The sequence below is a fragment of the Solanum dulcamara genome, chromosome 6 (assembly GCF_947179165.1).
Source record: "Solanum dulcamara chromosome 6, daSolDulc1.2, whole genome shotgun sequence".
NCBI lineage: Eukaryota > Viridiplantae > Streptophyta > Magnoliopsida > Solanales > Solanaceae > Solanum > Solanum dulcamara.
Window position 1 is genome coordinate 65,698,120 of NC_077242.1, and position 19,472 is coordinate 65,717,591.

At 32.8% G+C, this 19,472-nt stretch overlaps 1 protein-coding gene across 1 annotated transcript; it reads right to left on the minus strand.

Moving 5' to 3' along the window:
* Positions 1–664: 664 nt before the first annotated feature.
* On the minus strand, positions 665–4,282 carry LOC129893181 (fatty acyl-CoA reductase 3-like). Its single transcript, XM_055968671.1, has 10 exons — positions 4,204–4,282; positions 3,930–4,033; positions 3,546–3,751; positions 3,334–3,434; positions 2,819–3,014; positions 2,378–2,539; positions 1,865–1,946; positions 1,501–1,782; positions 1,093–1,220; positions 665–812 (listed from the first exon to the last, which is right to left on the minus strand). Exons 1-10 carry the CDS (start codon positions 4,280–4,282, stop codon positions 665–667), a joined length of 1,488 nt encoding a protein of 495 aa, XP_055824646.1.
* Between the last annotated feature and the right edge of the window lie 15,190 nt (positions 4,283–19,472).

The following is a 19,472-nucleotide window of genomic DNA, read 5'->3' on the forward strand; positions in this document are numbered from 1 at the left end:
GTTGTGAGTCCGGACATGTTTGATCTTCTAGCATTTTCTACTACATCCGAGGCTATCATTCCGAGTGTCGAGGTAGCTGTTACATCTATCTAGCGGACACCTCTTGCTCTTTTCTTATGTTTTAGTCATATTCTAGAGACAAAGATATTGTGACTGTATTTCTTTTCGTACTTCGATAATAAATTAGTGGCTTGAACACGTGACAACCAATCTTGGGGGGATGTTGAGCTTCTTTTATGTGTTTTCACTTAAGTTAAATTTTGATCCTTTTCTTTTTTTTCCGCATCTACTTTTCGTTGGGTATTAGGCTGACTCATCTCGGTGGATTGAGATGAGTGCCATCACACCCGGATTCGGGTCGTGACAGAAACTCATCTTCCTTATATTCTTACCAAAACTATATACAATGTATTAAAATAAATAAATAAATTGTGAAGCCATTATTCCTTTGGTGAACGAGTGAAAATAAAAAATATCATTACTGGAGAACGAGAGAAAACCAACTCTAAAACTTTGGTGGTGAACACAATAAACCACTCAAATACATGAATAAAAATAATGATGAAGAAAAATACTCTCCTTTTTAAACTCTTTTATCACACATATAACATTTTTTTATATCTAATCATATGTTTTATGAAAAAGAAGTAATAAATATGTATCCCTAGAAAAGGTGATTGACAGCTCCAGGAAGATGAGTGTTCATGAAATAATCTTCCCACTTGATGCAACTTGGATCAAAGTTGAGCACATCATCCATCTTGTATTCTTTCATTGCCATTCTCAATCTCTTAGTATTAGCATCATCAAAGCTATAAAAGAAAATATAAGTTTAGAATTAAATGTTTTTATTAAGAAGTATTCGGTATGAAGAAAAATATATATATATATATATTTTAAAAAAAAGTGGTTTCATAATTATTTTATGATGTTTTATAATTAGTAAACAAAAAAGATATTGTCCCAAAATATTTATATGTGATCTCAAAAAATACTATTGGGGTGGAATGGGGAATTGGCGAGGGGGGGGGGGGGGGTTCACTTAGAATGTCACTGATGGAAGAGATTAAAACTCTTTAAAGATTGACATACCTTCCATGGAAAAGCAAGTAAGGTCTATAGAGTTCAGATAGACGTATAGCCATATCAATCTTTCTTTTCAAATCCTTGTAGGTTTTGTCAAAATGGCGCCATGATAATACATTTGCCAACTCTAGTATCTATAAACACAAGAAATTAAGCACAAGTTAGTAATAGGAAGATTCAAAATTTCAAGAAAATAGATACATTATTATGAAAAGGTAGATCAAGACAGGAGTAGATATGCGCGACTATTTTATTTACAATTTTGGCAGAATCCAAATACTTTAATATAGATATTTGGTTTAATTTAAAAATAGAGATTTCAATATGTCAGACTTGAAAATTTTATAAAAATAAATTATTTTTATCTAAATAAAAAGTACTGAAAATAACAATAATGTTATGTGGAAAACAAACCTTTAACAATGGCCAATAATAGGTTGAAGTGTAGCTTCGAAAGCTTTCCATGCTGCTAAATAGTGTAAGTTTCCCCACTTTGATGATATTTCCATCTTTGTTGATCCATGGATTTTTTGTGAAGTATTGAAATAAGAATAATTGCATATCTGAAGATTTTAGGGGATTTATTTTTGAAGAACTTATATGATATATTAATTCTTCAGAAGAATAATATTGATAATTTCCAATATGTGCTAGAATTGATGCAAGTATTGAGTCCACCACCATATCACCTGGAATCTGTAATTAAAAGTGTAAAATAATCACTAATTTTTATAGTAAAATCATATGAACTTGAAACTAATATAGACAGAGCACATACCATATCAAGTTTTGTGTTTGGGTCACCAAAGCAGAAATTCATAATTCCTTTTCCATATGTCACAATAAAAGAATCCACTGTTCTGCAGTTGCAAATTTTATATATATATATATAGATATATGTGTGTCAGTATAAAAGAGTGAAAGACAAATTTACTTCCCAAACATATTTATGTGTTTTGGTAATATATTGGCTAAACATGAGAAAACTTTTAAAATTTTTCTGATTAAGAAACGGTTTTAGCAATCAGACCATTGTCGACAGACGTGTTTTATATGAATAGAGAGAAAAAATTATTTATCTTCACAAGATAGGAGTAAGCTTGCGTAAACACTATCTTCCTCATAATTTACATATTAAATTACACTGAATATGTGTTATTATTATTGTGTTCATAGGAAATAGTTTGGTGAGTACTTTTTTTGATGGATTTTGGACAGAACATTTGTCTGAAATTGACTTATTTCAAGTAGTGACAAAATTAAAAAGTGACCTAAAATATATTTGACTTACTTTACTCCTTCAATCCATCCTGGAAATGGCTCTTTGTAGGTGCTAGTAATAATTGTTGGACGTATTATAACAACTTGAAGATTTTCCTTATAGTGTCCTAAAAGCATCTCTCCCATTGCCTTTGTGAAAGAATATGTATTTGGCCACCCATGCAAATTTGCCCTGAAGATAAACAAGTCATGTTAATTAATGTAAATATAATAATTACTCCATTTTGTTTCATCAATTTATATAACTTTAAATCGAGACGAATTTAAGAATAAATGGAAAAAAATTTAAAATTTATGCTCTTAAACTTGTGAAACATGGCATAACATATATATACGGCTATAGAATTTTTCATTTGTTTTGGTACAAATAACGATCAATAAAGATATAGTGTAACATAAAATGTAACAATACGAGTATAAATAAAATCAAATAAGGTTTTCTTTTGCAAACCTTTGAATGCCTAGGTCTCTCATGGCCATTGTCATTTCTCTTGTTGTCAAGCTTTGAGCTTCAAGTTCCTTGAGTTTCTCCTCTATCACTTTTCTCTCCACATCAATCTCTAATTTTGAGTTTTTATTGAGTGTCTCTCCCAAAATAAATGATTTCTCTGGTATTAGTACTCCTTCACCTTCCCCACAAACATAAGCTGCATACATGTGACAGCCAATGAATAATTAAATCATTTCATTTTATATGATGATATTTGACTGAAGGGGCGTATAGAACAGTACAATACAAATGAAGTAATTAAAGATATGTTCTTCCTAACAATTTAAACTTTTAGAAAAAATGGTGTCACGCATTTGAATGGAACTTATGACCTTAAATATGCTAGCATAGCATGAGAGTAAAATGGAAACTTCAATTTTAAAGATTTACTACTAAATATAGAAAAGTATCATTCTTTCGAAACAAAGGCAATAGTAATAAAGTTATAACACATTTTGTAAGATTTTAAGACTGACCAGTGGATACATGGACTAGAATTTTCACATTTGCACATCTTTTAGCAAACTTGAGGACATTGAAGGCACCTAGAACATTGATATTCATGGCAATATCATATCTACAACAAGAAGAAGAAAAAAGGAAATTTATTAATTAAAAACATAAGGAAATAAATTAAATTAATATTTTGCATTAAAATTAAATACATTAATCATATGAATATATATACCTCTCATCAAATCTAGTAGTTGCAGCTGAATTTATCATTATGTCTATTTCTTTGAAAATTCCATCTTTCATCTCTGAATTTTCAATTCCAAAATCTTCAAATGAAATGTCACCAGCAACTGGAAATACTTTCTCTTCTATGAGAGAATTTAGTTTTTTTGCACCTATCTTTTCTCTTAGAACACTAAATAATTCAGTCTGCATAACCTGTGAAATTAACTTGTAATATGTTACTGTCTTGCTCTTATACTATTGTCATCCAAATAATATATATCTATAATAATTTGTAAAATTAACTTGGAATAAGATTGTTAATTCGTCACATCAGTCTTATTCAAATCAAATGGACAAAGTGAATAATTTTTATTAAAAACAAATGCTTTACCTCATCATTAAAGCGTTTTTTGGCGAATTTAGTGTCTGAAGCTCTTACTAAAAGGTATAACTTTTTCACATTTGATTGAATCCGAAGTATCTTCTCCACAAGAACTGCATTATAAAAAATAAAAGATACACATAAGTAATCAAAACAGTAAAAGAAAAAAGCTATGCGGGGCGGTGTGATGATTTTGTGGGTTAAGACCTACATCGCCACACTCCGCCCTATTGTCATCTCTAATTAATAATATGATCGACAAATAGAGAGAAAAATTGTATACTCTTTGCAAGGAAACCTGTGGCACCCGTAATGAAAATAGTTTTGCCTTCTAGAAAAGGTTCAATTTTAGATAATTCCATAGGGATAAAAGAATTTTTTTTTTTTTGAGGAATCAAAATGACAAAGAATTGATAGCAAAGTTTACAAGTAAAATTGGATAAGTTATATTTTGTTGTAAAAGACTTGATGATGAGAATTGCGACGATTATCTAATGATTTTTTATATGTACTCATGTCCCAATGTATATATAGGCAAACTTGAAAATTAATTAATTACTAACTACATTACAATAGAATGTGCCATACCACAATTCAAGTACCCCAATATCAAATATTGATATGATTTTGTATCCACACATACACCAACTACTCTTTCATTCTTTTTTGTAAAAAAAAATAATCATTTGTATTATTATATTTTGAAAGATTTTCTCATATTATAAGCAGAGAATCCATTTATTTATAGGCCATGTGAAAGGTTTTTGTAGAATTTGAACTATTTACATACACAGAAACTAAAGCATAAAATAAATAAACTAATAGTTTGTATTTGTTAAAATGATTGAGATTCCTTTTCATTAATTAGAGATTTCAATCATCTCAAATTTCTTTTAAACAGTCTCAAATTTTAAATATGAATTCTGTTTTCTTTTTACCTACGTCAAGTAATAATGATTTGAAATTTAATTTCAAAGAGACAGTGATTTTCAAGTTGGAAACCCAAGGAATAGGACTAGGGACAATTTATATTATTGGTCACTACTTATTTCAACATACTCATAATTTAATAATAGGAAAAATTATGCGGATTGACAAATATTATTATTATAATTATACGATAAAGGTATAATTTTAATTAATTATACAAATTGTTTATAGTTTAATGAAATTTGTTATTATACAAATTTAAAAGCGAATATACAAATCTTTAAAGAAAATCTGGAAGTGAATATATAAATTTGGAAGCGAATATATAATTCTTGAAGTGAATATATATACAATCTCCTTGAAAAACCAATTTGTATAATGCAGCGAGATATACAAACGGAGAAACTCAATTTATATAATGCATCAAGATATACAAACGTTAATGACCATAACAAACATAAATATAGCTATGGAGAATAATTAGGAAAACTATACTCATAGGAAATTATTAATCTTAATATATTTGTTATTTCTGAAATTTTTCCTTTAATAATTTACTCCGAGTGAATAAAATGAGCCGAATGACCATTTTAAGTAATAATTGATAATTAAATTATTTTAAGAAATTTTAACTCTATGATTATTTTGTCTAATTTTCTCATAAATATAAATTGTCAAATAACTAGTCAGGAATTGTCCAGCAAATATTAAATTTAAGAAAATCTAGTGCGTATCCTCATAGCTTATTTATGTTTAATATTAAAATATACAAATGTTGGGCTGGAACAAGCCGGTCATCTTCTCCACGTTGTCGGATTTTAATTTAATTGGACCATATAATTAAATCCTAAATAGGATCCTAAAATCTTGTTGCATGTCTTTAATAATATTTTTAGATTTATTTTAATACAAAAATATAATTTTATTAGTCACTCATTGCAACAGGTAATAATCTGCAAGAATTTTAATGAGCTATCGAATAAAGTTGGAGGGTTTGTGAGTGGTATAGTCATATTGGTGGAAATGTTCAGATTAGATTCAATTTGAACGGGTTTAGAAATTAATTAAGTATAAAATAGGTTATAATTCAATTCATTCATATTAATACGAGTAAAAAATAGGTTAATAATTGTGGAATCCATATTTAAATTTGTTAAGAAACTCCATTAATGGAAGTAAGGAAAAAGAGAAAAGAAGATATTGAATGAAGAGAGAATTTGGGAGAATGAAAATATCGTTTCATTCATTTTGAAAACAAAGGCACTATACATGTGAACTATATATATAAAGATATTTTCTTTCACTGAGAATGACAGCTGTCATTCTCTAACTAACAAAGACTCTTATGCTAACTACCTCTAACTAACTCCGTAACTGTTTTAACCAACTACTTGATTTAACTCGTACAATTAATTCATATAAATATCTTTAACACTCCCCCTCAAGTTGAGAATTGAAAAAGACGTTTTTCATTCCAAGCTTGCCAATAAGTACTTCATGTTGAGGTTTGCAGAGTCCTTTAGTCAGTAGATCAACTGGTTGTTCTTTGGTTCCTATATGTTGTGTTTGAATGAGTCCTTCCATGATCTTCTCTCTTACAAAGTGACAATCTATGTCAAAGTGCTTAGTTCTCTCATGAAAGATAGGTTGTGCTGCTATTTGGATGGCAACTTTGCTATCATAGAACAATTTAACAAGCATTTTCACTTCTACTCCAATTCTTTGAACAATCCTTTTAGCCAAACAATTTCAGCAACTGTGGTAGCCATACTTTTGAACTCTGCTTTTGCATAGCTCCTTGATACAATACTTTGCTTCTTTGATTTCCAAGACACCACTACATTCCCAAGTTTCACTATATACCCAGTATCTAATCTTCTGATCTCCACACAAGCCCCCCAATAAGAGTCACAATATGCTACCGGCTCTGAACATGTTGTGTTGGGCATGAACAACCCAAGGCGTGTTGTTCCTTTGACATATCTTACCACCCTGAGTGCAGCTTCCATGTGGTATTATTTTGGTGAATGCATATACTGACTGAGTATTTGAACTACAAAGGCTATAGCAGGCCTAGTCATAGTTAGGTACAACAGTCTTCCTATCAATCTTTGATATCTTTCCATAATCATCAAGTGGTTTTTCTTCTATATTTGGATCTTTGCCTTTGCATTCATCAAACACAGTGGATGTGAGCTTGTGATTAACCTCAAAAGAAGCAGTTGCAGGCTTGCATCCAGCTAGTCCCAATTCATACACAAGGCCAAGTGCATACTTCCTTTGGTTCATAAGAATCCCATCAGCAGTTCTGAAAAACTCAATTATAAGAAAATACTTCAACTCACCCAAGTCTTTCATTTTGAATCTCTGTTTTAAGTCCTTCCTAACTTGTTGTATGAGACTCAGACTACTTCCAGTCATCAAAAGATCATCAACATACACTAGGATAATAAGCAGCTCACTTCCTATTTTCTTTATAAACAGTGAGTAATCATAATAGGAGTGTAGAAATCCCATATCAGCCAATGCCTCAATAAGCTTCAAGTTCCACTGTCTTGGTGCTTGCTTGAGTCCATACAAAGACTTTTAAAGTTTGCAAACCATGTGTTTCTCCCCCTGGTTTGCAAAACCCTTAGGAATCTACATATAGACCTCTTCAAGTAGATCACCTTGACGAAAATCGTTATGAACATCCATTTGAAATATAAACCAACCATAAGAAGCAGCTAGAGCTACCACTGATCTCACAGTAACCATGTTGGCAACTGGAGAGAAAGTCTCAATAAAGTGTAAGCCTTCCTATTGGCTGTACCCCTTGGCCATTAATTTGGCTTTGTATCTTTCAACCTCACTTGAGGCTTTATACTTCAGCTTGGATACCTACTTACAGAAAATAGAAACTTTATCAGCAGGCAAAGGGACAATGAACCAGGTACAATTATCCTCAAGGGTAGTGATCTGTAACACCCCCTAAAACGTTGTATGTGGTATTTTAATTCTTGATGAAAATGATACTACTTTTGTATTTTGGACATAACCTTTCAGAGAATAGTCTAAATTAGGTGATTCAAATTTCTAAATAACCCCAACGGCATTCCTACAACTTCCATGGGACCATATCTTAAGATTCAGAGGATACATAGGTCAAATAAATTAATTTTTATAAGACATGGTGCTATGAAGAAATGGAGTACTTGTAGAAGAAAAATCATATCTCACGGTAGGATGCTCCAAATTAGTTGATTCTTGAATGACATGAAAGTATATTTCTATATATACAATTCATATGGGACACCAAATCCTAATTAGAAAGTTATCTTGTTCAAACGCAGCTCTGAAAAAGGGTATTCCATTAAAGGAAGGTTCATCTCACCAACCATGAAAAGATCTAGATCCATTTGACATCACCCATGACATCAATAGTCCTCCATTTGACATCATCCATGAGATCACAATCCTCCATTGAATTTTCAAGATCATTCTTTATGATTATTTTTATTTATTATTAGGTCCCTCCTCCACACCTATAAATACCCACCTTATTTTCTCATTTTATTCATCAAGCTTTCTCAAGCAACTCTTCTCTATATACACTTTTTTACTCATTCTCAAATATAGTTTTAGTTTTTAATAATGTAGAAATACTATTTCGGTGATTCTTATACCCCAGGTAGTACACAAAACGCTCCGACAGGAGAAAAGGCTAGGGGTTCAAGAGTGGTCATTGAGTTCTTCAATTCGAAGTAAAGCTTCGAATTACAGGTATGTAAGGCTATTCATAGCATTGCATTGAGTTCGTCCATGCGCTCAATATTAAATTCATCGTAATTGAGTTATAGTTGAGTTTTACCTAAATTTTGAATTATAAATGAATTAATTCTTCTTCTATTGAGTTAGATATATTTATGCATTGAGATTATTATTATTTTTATCTCTCATATTATTGGAATTATTGTTCATGGCTACTTTCCCATGAAACTTAATTGATTTGATATTTATTAATATTTTTACACATGTTTTGAGTAAAGATATTGGCTTTTAATATTTATTGACAAAAAGAGTGATTTGAATTAATACTATATATGTATTTTATTGAGTTTTGAAAGAGCAAAAAAATTGAGTTTAAATGAATTTGAGTAAATGATGTTTTGAGCAAGATGTTTTGATGAGATGTACATAATGTTTTGAAGTGTATTGATTGATGAAGAGGTAATAAGATGAGTTTGATGTTTTTCCAATAAGAATAGATGATGATATTAATATGAACACATATTTTGGGAGTAGTATGGAGCACCGAGTTAGGTAAGAGGTTAATTGACTCAAACCCCAGAACTACGTAGCCAGCGTAGGATGCAGGTTGTACCTCTCTTAAGTCCCAAAAAGAGGACTTTGATGATTGGATCCAAGATGACGATATCCTTTACCCTAGCAAGGTATTGGATGGATGTGGAAACGACATTGCTTCATTGTATCATCACTAGCTCATAAGTGATGGTTGTTAGTTAGAGAAACTCCTAACTGAGTAATCATTGTTTAATATTATTATTTTAAAATTTGCATTACATATTGATGTTGAGATGATGTTGAGTTTTGAGTCGAGTCTTCCTGAGAGGAGTTTCTTGATATCTGTCCTTATTTTCCTGCCATTTTAAATACTCGTACATTCTATGTACTGACATCATTCGTCCTGCATCATTTTATGATGCAGATACAGATGTTAGAGATTCTCAATAGGCGCATCATTGAAGATCATTACTTTTTGTCTATTCATGAGTCCTTCTTGTATTCAGAGGAACTTTTTATTCTTTTATTATTGTTGAGTATTATGTTTTTTTTGAAGTAGCCATAGACATGTCATTAGTACCGTCTAATAGTGTTAGAGGCTTCATAGACAGAGTTTGATGATGTAATTGGAGTAGTTCTCCTTTGAAACTACTTCTTCTAAGGATTATTTCTTTCATTTGATGTTGATGATGGCGAGCCTACATAAGTATTTTTATTTTCACTTAAGTCTTTCACTGATGAACGAATGAGTGATGAGACCAAGTGATTCTCTCGGAGGCCAGAGATAATTTCTAAGTGCTAACCACGCCTAGGGTACCCTTTCGGAGCGTGAGACAAAAAGAAGATTGTACTTGAAGTCTGGTATAAACAAAACATCCTTCACTATTTTATCCTTAAGAGCTAGTGATTCACCAACATGGCTAATAGGAACTTGACCTTCTGCAGGTAAGTTTACTTTTATATATGTCTTATCTCCAAGGTCCTTATACTGATTCATTAGTCTTAAAGTGAACCATGTGATTAGAAGAACCTGTGTCAACAATCCATTTGGTGTTAACCACATCAGACATAAGTGCTGTGATAATACCTGAGGTATTTACAGTAGCAGTGGCAACATTAGCCATAGTGTCCACTTACTTTCCTTTGTTCAGTAGCTGAAGTATCTGATTATATTGTTCTGGTGTAAAAAATCCCTATGTACCTGTTGTAGGGATGTTAGCTGATGAGATATAAGATCTGGCATTAGGACTTACAAATTCATCATAGGCTCTAGCATCACTTGGCTGATTTCCTCCAGTGGAAGCAATATTGGTGTCACGACCCAAGCCTAGGGCCTAGACGTGACACGGCGAATGAGACACCCAGAGGTACCTCACCCAAGCCTCATAGCATTCATTAAACATTTTATTGGTAATGACATACAATAATAAGCAGAATAAAATAAAATAAAAACATTTTCCATTTGTGTCATAACATACCTCTACTAATAGACTTGGCGGGGGCTAAGATATGTCCCTAGCTCACCCTCAATATAAGTGTCAAGATATGCCTTAATAAAAGTCTTACTATTCTACATAACACAAGCTTAGAATAAAAAGGATGTCCTTCTCAAAACATGAGAACTCACCGCAAGAAATCTTCAACTAACTTGAGCTAGCCACGAGGAGGGGGTCGGGGAGTGACGTCAGTTCCTACATAGTGATATTATGTAGGCAAAAGTATGCGTTAGTACTTTGAATGTATTAAATATGTGAGTATTCAATGCAATATATCATTATACAATAAGGTGAAATAATGGACCATACTAGAACCTTGTATTCATTCGAAATACCATTTGAAGTTATGAAGCTTAGTCAATAAAATATAGAAACCATCATGATTCATAAAAGAAACTTAAATATTTTAGAGGTAGTCATGAGTCATTATAAGAAACCATATACTTTATTTTGTGATAGACATAGTAGACATCATATAATACATCTTAAATATTGGAAGAGGGACCTTGTACCTTTGTGAGAGCGACCATCAACCGACATAAACCATGTGAGCCATAACATGGAATCCCAATGTTTACCCATACATTGGAGGAAAAGGGAAGGCTACTTGCCAAGGTAGACTCCGTCATGCCTAAGTGGATCCACTAATCTATTGTATAAACTGGGTACTCACCTCTAGTTCTTAGACTCGGATACTCACCACTAAGACTTAATATTTCGGGTACTCGCCTCTTAGAGATTGGGTATTCGCCTTTATCTTCTTTATACCTACGATGGCACGTAGTTCTGGGACATGGGTATTCGCCTCTAGTCCAACTCGGTGTTAGGTAAACTCTCAACAGAATAGACAAACCATAAAATATAAAGTCAATCATCGTGTGGGAGGGGCCATGTCTACTACCCATCCATTTTTCATAAGAACAAAATCATAGAATAGCTCCTTAACTTTATCTCATGTGATGTGAGTGTAGACATTCCTTCATCACATATATTTATCCATAAAAATATCTTCAGGTCCTTAACTCACCCTATCATTAACTTACTTGAATATTATAGACTCATCGTTCACAAAACTTATTTGCAAAGAGCACTTTTAAACTCATTTATATACATTGTCAAACATTCATTTCAATTTTGCTTTATCATAAGAAACTAGGTGGGTTCAAATAAATCAACTTTCAAGTTATTTAAATCAATGCTAGTATGTATGAGAGTCAAAGAATTTATCATTTAAAACATCTTAAAACAACCCACCAATATACTCTAAAACTACTTTCAAGCCTTCATAGAGGGGCCTTGATAAATCATCCATTTCATGTAAATAAGGATCACCATAGGTCAACATAGACAAACAAACTTCAAATATTCAAGAATCTATACATTTGAAATCGTAGTATGAAAATCCCTAAAATTTCTCATCACTTGAAATTAAGAGTCAATACATATATATATCAATAGGAGTAAATAAACTTAAATATACCGCAATCTATGCATTTGGAACCATTATGTAACATAACATGAGATTTTATCATTTAAAATGGAAATACTAGATTGAGAAAACTTTTGGGCTCTATGGGTGGAAGGATCCAAAACGACCTCACTTTGGTTTAAAACACAAGAAGAGACTAAAATGACCTTAAAATCTGGAAAATGAGCTAAAATCCCTACTGACGCGATAGCTGGCGCGCCGCGCCAGCACCCAAACTACTGAGGCTAGTTTCGGGCGCTATAGTGGCGCCGGGCGCCACTGAAGTGCTAGGCCAAAAGTTTTTGCAGTGATAGTTTATCATAAAATGGTCATAACCTTTGACTCCAAACTCGTAATGAGGAAAACTTTGTGGCGTTGGAAAGAAAGCTCAAATACCTTTAATTTGATAGATCATGGTCTACCCAATTCTCTATATTCCAGGAGATATGGTCGTTTGAAGTTGACCCTTATACGAACTCATTCGGAAAATTAGCCAAGACGAATTCTTTGGACTTGGCTTGGTTTTAGGGATCCTTTATGACCCTAAATCACATCTAATACCCTTAAATTACCTATTAATTGATCCTAACTCATGCATATACTTTAAAGTCATTGATTACGATCTTATACATACATGAAGTATGGTTCGGGTCTTGGCATAGAAATTTTTGGGGTGTTACAATTGGCATAAGAACTAGTTGTTCCTCCTTTCTTCTTAGGATAGACATGTCGCTTATAAAAAGTGTCTTTGGTGTGTCCCTTGAAATGATAGTACTCATAGTAAACAAGAGACTTTCCATGGTTCCTTTGCCTATATCCACTACTGCTCCCAGCCTATGAGTTGTAGCCACCACCATTACCATTGTCAGAGTTATAGCTATTACCTCCTCTGGATCCAGAATTATTACCACCTACATTTCTAGAGTGATAGCCATTCCCAGCATGATGACTATAAGACATTCTATTACTCATATGTAGGGCTGGCAGCAGAATCGGAACTTACTGGTATCGGTCCTTTTCTATCTGGTTCCGTCTCAATCCGGTAAGTTTCGATAGGGATAGGGGTACGGGGTTCAGTAGGGGTAACGGGACGGGTGGGCGGGGGTTTACCGATCCATCCCGATCCAGATTATTTTGCCCAAAAAATATTTTTTTTTTTAATAATATAGCTGTTAGGAAGGCCCACTCCAACGGCTATATCACCCCACCAGTCCCCTAAACCCCCCCCTATCCCCCAATTTTTTATAATACCTTAAAGTTTATAAAAAATATAATTAGGTCCTATTTTTTAACTATAAAAAAATCCCACCCCTTTACAATATTTTCACACTACTTTCTACTCTCTCAACTCTTTCAACTTTCATTACTTCTAAAATACTTTATTAATTGTTCTTAAATTATATTAATTGAAAATTTTTTGTAGATTATTTTGGAGCATCTTCAAGCTTCAAGTTCATCAATTTTTGCCTTTTATGTCTGCTTTTACGCAGACGTTCGGTACATTCGTTCCAATTTATAATTTTCCATCTATTTAGTCTTTATTAGTTTACTTATTTATTTGTTTGTGTTTAATTTACGTAATATATTTAATTTGCATATTTTTAAAATTTTAATATGGATTTTCGAGACAAAAATATTTGTAGAAAAGGTAAAAAAAAATCAATTTTGGATAGTGTTGCTAATGTTTTAACCAGAAAAACTAAATTTGGTGGTAGTTCTTCTAAATCTAAAATTTGACAGCCATCATTACGTATTAATACGGATGATTATATGCATGTAAATGATACTTGTTTTGATATTGATAGTAACACTCAATTAGACCATGAATATTTAGATAAAAGATATGGTAATTTTGATGAATCACTAGATGATGATGATGATGATAATGTAGATAATGATGATATTGATACTTTTGATGATGATGAAACTGAGCCACCTATGGCTACTAGTCATTTTCGTGCTCCCGCTTCCTCTTCCTCTCCCTCTCCCACTCCCCTGTACATTCTAGTAGAGATAAGCCTAAGCCTGAACGTAAAAAAAAATCTATTGCTTGGCAATTTATGACTCAAAGTGAAGATAAAACTAAAGCAATTTGTAATAAATGTAAGCATGTCATGAACCATAAAACTACGGGAAAGGCTAGTGGTACAGGATATTTACGAAATCATTTGATGGGTTGTTGTAAAAGAGAATTTTTTAAAGCTAACACGATAGCGGATGCAATAAAAAATGGTACGCCCCTTCCTGATGCATCTGTGGGAGTAGGAGGCTCTAACATGGTACAATCAACATTAAACCCTTCTAATGTTTTTGGCCCTAGTACACAACGATCATATAGTAAAGAAAGAGATCTAGAAGAATTGCCTAAAATGATTGTTGTAATTGGATTGCATTTTAGTTTTGGTGAAAATTCCGATTTTATTCATTATATTAGATTAGTGTATAATCCACCGTTCAATGGTTTTTCAAGAAAACTATTTAAAAGGCTATTTTTGATTATCAAGGCCAATATTTTCATTATCTTTGTTGTTTATTATATTATAATACTTGTAGAATAGCTATAAGTTCTGATGTGGGCCGTAGTGTAAATGGTAATGATTATTTTACAATTACTGGTCATTGAATTGATGAAAATTTAAATTTACAAAAACATATTTTGGGTTACAAAAGTTGTGAAGTTTCAAAAACCGGTGCTTATATTGCTCAAACTATTTTAGGAGTTACAGCTTTTTTTTTGGAATAACTAAGAAAATAATGAGTGTCACTTTAGACAATGCTTTTAATAATATATTTTCTAGTGATATTTTAAAAGGTATACTTAGTTCTATTTATGATGATGGTTTTTGTATTAGATGTGTTGCACAAATATAAAATTTAATTGTTAGAGATGGTATAACAATGTATAATAATGGTTGCATTAAATGTGAAGCTACATGTGATTTTATTTTTAAATGTCAAGTAAAATCTAGACGTAAAGAATTTGAAAATAGGTGCCATGAATTAAACCTCCCATATAAAAAAATTCCAAAAATTATTGCTACTAGGTGGAATTCTTTATATGAAATGCTTAAGATAGCTTATTAATATAGAAAACCTTTGCAAATGGTTTGGAATGCTCATAACGTAGATATGGATTATAGACTTTCAGAAACAGACTCGAATGACGTAAAAGAACTTGTGGAGTTTTTAAAAGTTTTTTACTCAACTATAAAATAAATTTCTGGACTTTATTACCCTACTATTCGTTCTGTTTTACCAAATATTTGTGTAATTTCGACTAAATTTTATGATTATCGAAATAAATAAAAATTTGAAGATTCTATTGCTAAGATGATTGAAAAATTTTAAAAATATTTTTTTCCTATTCCTCAAATTTATTTAACTTCTTTTTTATTAAATCCAACATACAAAAAAGTTGGTGCATCACTAATGGTTGAAAAAATATATTTTAATTTAGGTATTAAAGATGATGAAGAACCTAGTTTATCCACGGTTAAATATAATATTAAAAATGAAGCTAGAAAATTATATGGCTTGTATAATTCTACTATTTTAAATGAAGTAGTACGTCAAGAAGAACCTCAAATATCTAAGCGTAAATATTTTGAAGAAAATATTAATGATATGTTAGAAAATTATCTAGGACTTACTTCTAACGAAAAAAATAATTTTGATGAATTTCTTAATCAGGGAATGGAAAACATTAAGGATGTAGAAGGCAAACCCAACCTTTTGAATTGGTGGGGGAACCGCGGCAAGGCATTTTCAAATCTTCAATAGGTTGTTTGAGATTTGTTTGCTATTCAAGCATCTTTACTAGCTTCGGAGGGAGCTTTTAGTGCAACCATATTTCAAATAGGAGAGCATAGATATTCGTTAGCATTTGACAGTTTAGAGATATTAATATTATTTAGGAATTGGATTAATGCAGAGTGTAGGAATTTTGGGCGTCCACCACTACCTGCCAATTTGAATATGATGTTGACAATATTTTTGTAGATTAAAGTGAAGACAGAATGGATGTATTGGAGGAACAAGACATACAACCACTTCCGGAATAAGTAACTAGAGAAATACTAGAAGAATTAAGATGAGACTATTTTGGAGAGTACAAATTTTAGATAATTCGAGGCCTAATTAAAACAGAACCCTTCCTAGAAGGTGGCTGCGTGGATTAGGTTGTAATACCCCCCAAAAAATTTCCCTAAGATTCGGACCTTTCTTGTATACGTGTAGGGTTGAACTCGATTATTGTGAAGTGTATGCATGAGTTAGGATGAGTTCCCAAGTAATTGAAGAGCGTTAGAGGAGATGTGGGGTCATAAAGGATCCCTAGGACCAAGCTAGTCCAAAAGAATCCGTCTTGGGTAAGTTGTCGAAGGAGTTGGTATAAAGGTCGAATTCTAATGACCATATCGTTCAAAATATGACGATCTGGATGGCCACGACCTACTAAATTAAAAGTCGTTGAGTCTTCTTTCCAACGCCACCAAGAATGTGACTTTTGAAGTTCGGAGTCAAAAGATATGATGATCCTAAGACAAACTAGCACGGCAGGAATTTCAGGCCTGGGTTGCAACTACTGAAAATCTGGACTTGACGCCGCAATGGCGCGATGCGCCACTATCGCGCCAGAAACAAGCCTCAGTAGTTTGGCCCCTGGCGCGGTGCGCCACTACGAGGTGTGAAGGGTTTTTAAGCCTATTTTCCAGAACCCAGAAAACTTGGGCTTGGCGCTATAAGGGCGCGACGCGCCACTATTGGGTTGCAGGGTTTTTATGCCTAATCGACTTGGTGCTGCAGTGGCGCGACGCGCCACTATCGCGCCAAAAGCGTTTTAGCCTAATTTTCAGAATTTAGGGGAAAGGGTAATTTGGAAACTTTTCCAAATTATATATGTATCAGCCTTAACACGTTTTGGGACCATTTTCAATCTCTCTCTCTCTCTCTCTAAAAGCCCTAGAAATCCCTATCTTCTTCTTCAATCCTTCTCCAACAAAGATTTCATTCAAGAGCTTCAAGAAATTCAAGTTTCCCATTGAAGACCCAACATCAAGGTTTTCTTCAAGTCCTCTTTAAGGTATGTAAGGCTACTCAAAACATGGGTTGAGTCCACCCATGTGCCCTATACTTTCTTTGAGGTTAAAGGTTCATAAGAATGGAGTTCTTGGTAGGTTTATGTTCAAGTGAGTCTTGTCACTTATTTAATCAATGACTATTATGTTGATGTTTTTGAGCTAAGAAATTCCTAAAATCTTCTTGTTAGCATGAGTCGATGGAGATGGGTTGTTAAACATGCTTTATTGATTTTTCTTAGCTATGTGGATTATGAAAAAAATGTTAATTTTCTTAAATATGTTGTTTATCTCGAATTGTTGAATTAAAACCTGGGAGTTGTGATGAGTCCCAAAAGATTTGTTAAACGAATAGAGGAACGATTGGATAGATTTGTATGTTGTTATAAATGCATGCTTAATCTACCTTTGAAAGATATGATTGAGATTGATCGGATAGTATGATTGGGAGAGGTTTGATTGTGATAGAGTTGATGAGTTGACAAGGTTGTAAATGAGACTTATCGATATAATTGGATCGAGTTGATTGGACGGAGTTTTATGAGCATTGAGTCTTGGGAGGAGTATCGAGTACCGAATTGGGCAAGAGTATAGTCCATACTCGAACCCAATAACTACGTCACCAAACATAGGAGGGGATTGAACCGTTTAAGTTGGATGCTTCCCCAAAAAATTTGTCCTGACATTATAGGACTTGGTTGGATTGGATCCATGATTGGTTGATTCGTTCATACTCTGGCAAAGTATGAACGGACGCGGCAACAACGTTGATTTGTTGTACTGTTACTGGCTCATAAGTGATGGTTGTCAGATAAGAGAAACTCCCATTTAGGTCTTGATAGTACTCCGAGTCAGTTGAGTTGAGTGGCATGTGATTTGGTCCCATCTAAACCATTTCTTGTTAGACTTAGGACACTTGAGGGAGTTGTTACTTATTTATGATGTTGAGATTTCCGAGTTGGTTGATCCTTTTCTGATGTTGTTTTATTCGGCCATTTTACATACTCATACATTCCATGTACTGGCGCCATTTGGCCTGCATCATTTCATGATGCAGAGACAGGTACCAGAGATCATCAATCGGCGCACTGTTGAAGATCTACACACCTCCAGCTACTTGGTGAGCCCTTCTAATTTCCGGAGGATGCTAGACTTTCTTTATCGTTTTATTTGCTTTCCTTATTCTTGTTTGTTGGTAGTCATGGGCTTGTTATTGGCACCTCCTAGATTATGATAGAGGCTTCATAGACCAGAGTGTGGGAAGGTTGGACTGTTATATTGAATAGTTTTATTATACTTGTTTGATGAGTTGATAGTGTTTGGCCTTCGTCCCTTATAATATGAATAGTGTGCTTATGATTGAGTCCTCCACTAAGTTAATGTGATTGAATGAAAGTGTGACTGAACCAGGTGATTCGCTTGAAGGTCAGAAATGGCTTTCGAGTGCCGGTCGCGCCCCGGGGACTGTTATATTGAATAGTTTTATTATACTTGTTTGATGAGTTGATAGTGTTTGGCCTTCGGCCCTTATAATATGAATAGTGTGCTTGTGATTGAGTCCTCCACTAAGTTAATGTGATTGAATGAAAGTGTGACTGGACCAGGTGGTTCGCTTGAAGGTCAGAAATGGCTTTCGAGTGCCGGTCACGCCTAGGGTACCCTCCCGGGGCGTGACATAGGTACTCTTCTAATATTTGTAAATTGTAATATAAATTGTGCTAATTACTTTTTTATAAATAAAATGATAGTCTATTCGCCTTAATGTTTTTTTAATTATTGTCTTCAATTTAATTCAAGTATTTTTCATTAGTTTAATTTTCAAATATTTCAAACTTTAAAACTTTAAAAAATTTAAAGTTTAAAAGTTTAAAATTCTATTTTAAAATTTGAAATTTAAACTTTAAAAATTCAAATTTTAAAAGTTCAAAATTTGAATTTTTAAATTTTCAAAGTTAAAATTTGAAAGTTTAAACTCTCAAATTTTTAAATTTTTAATTTTTAAACTTTGAAAAATTTAAATTTTTAAAGTTTAAAATTTGAAATTTGAACTTTAAAAATGTATTTTGTAAGAAATATTAAATTAATAATGTATTTTAGAATTTATTTATTCATTAATTAAGTTAATTTAACTAGTTAAAAAAAAATTTAATTTTGAAATACTAGTCTGGTCTGTCCCTATTCCATTTCGGTATGTATCTGACCGGAATGGCCATTATAGGAATTACCGGTCCAGTCCGATTCCAGTAGATACCGGTTCCGATATCGCTGCCACGCTTACTCATAAGAGCAGTCTCTGGAT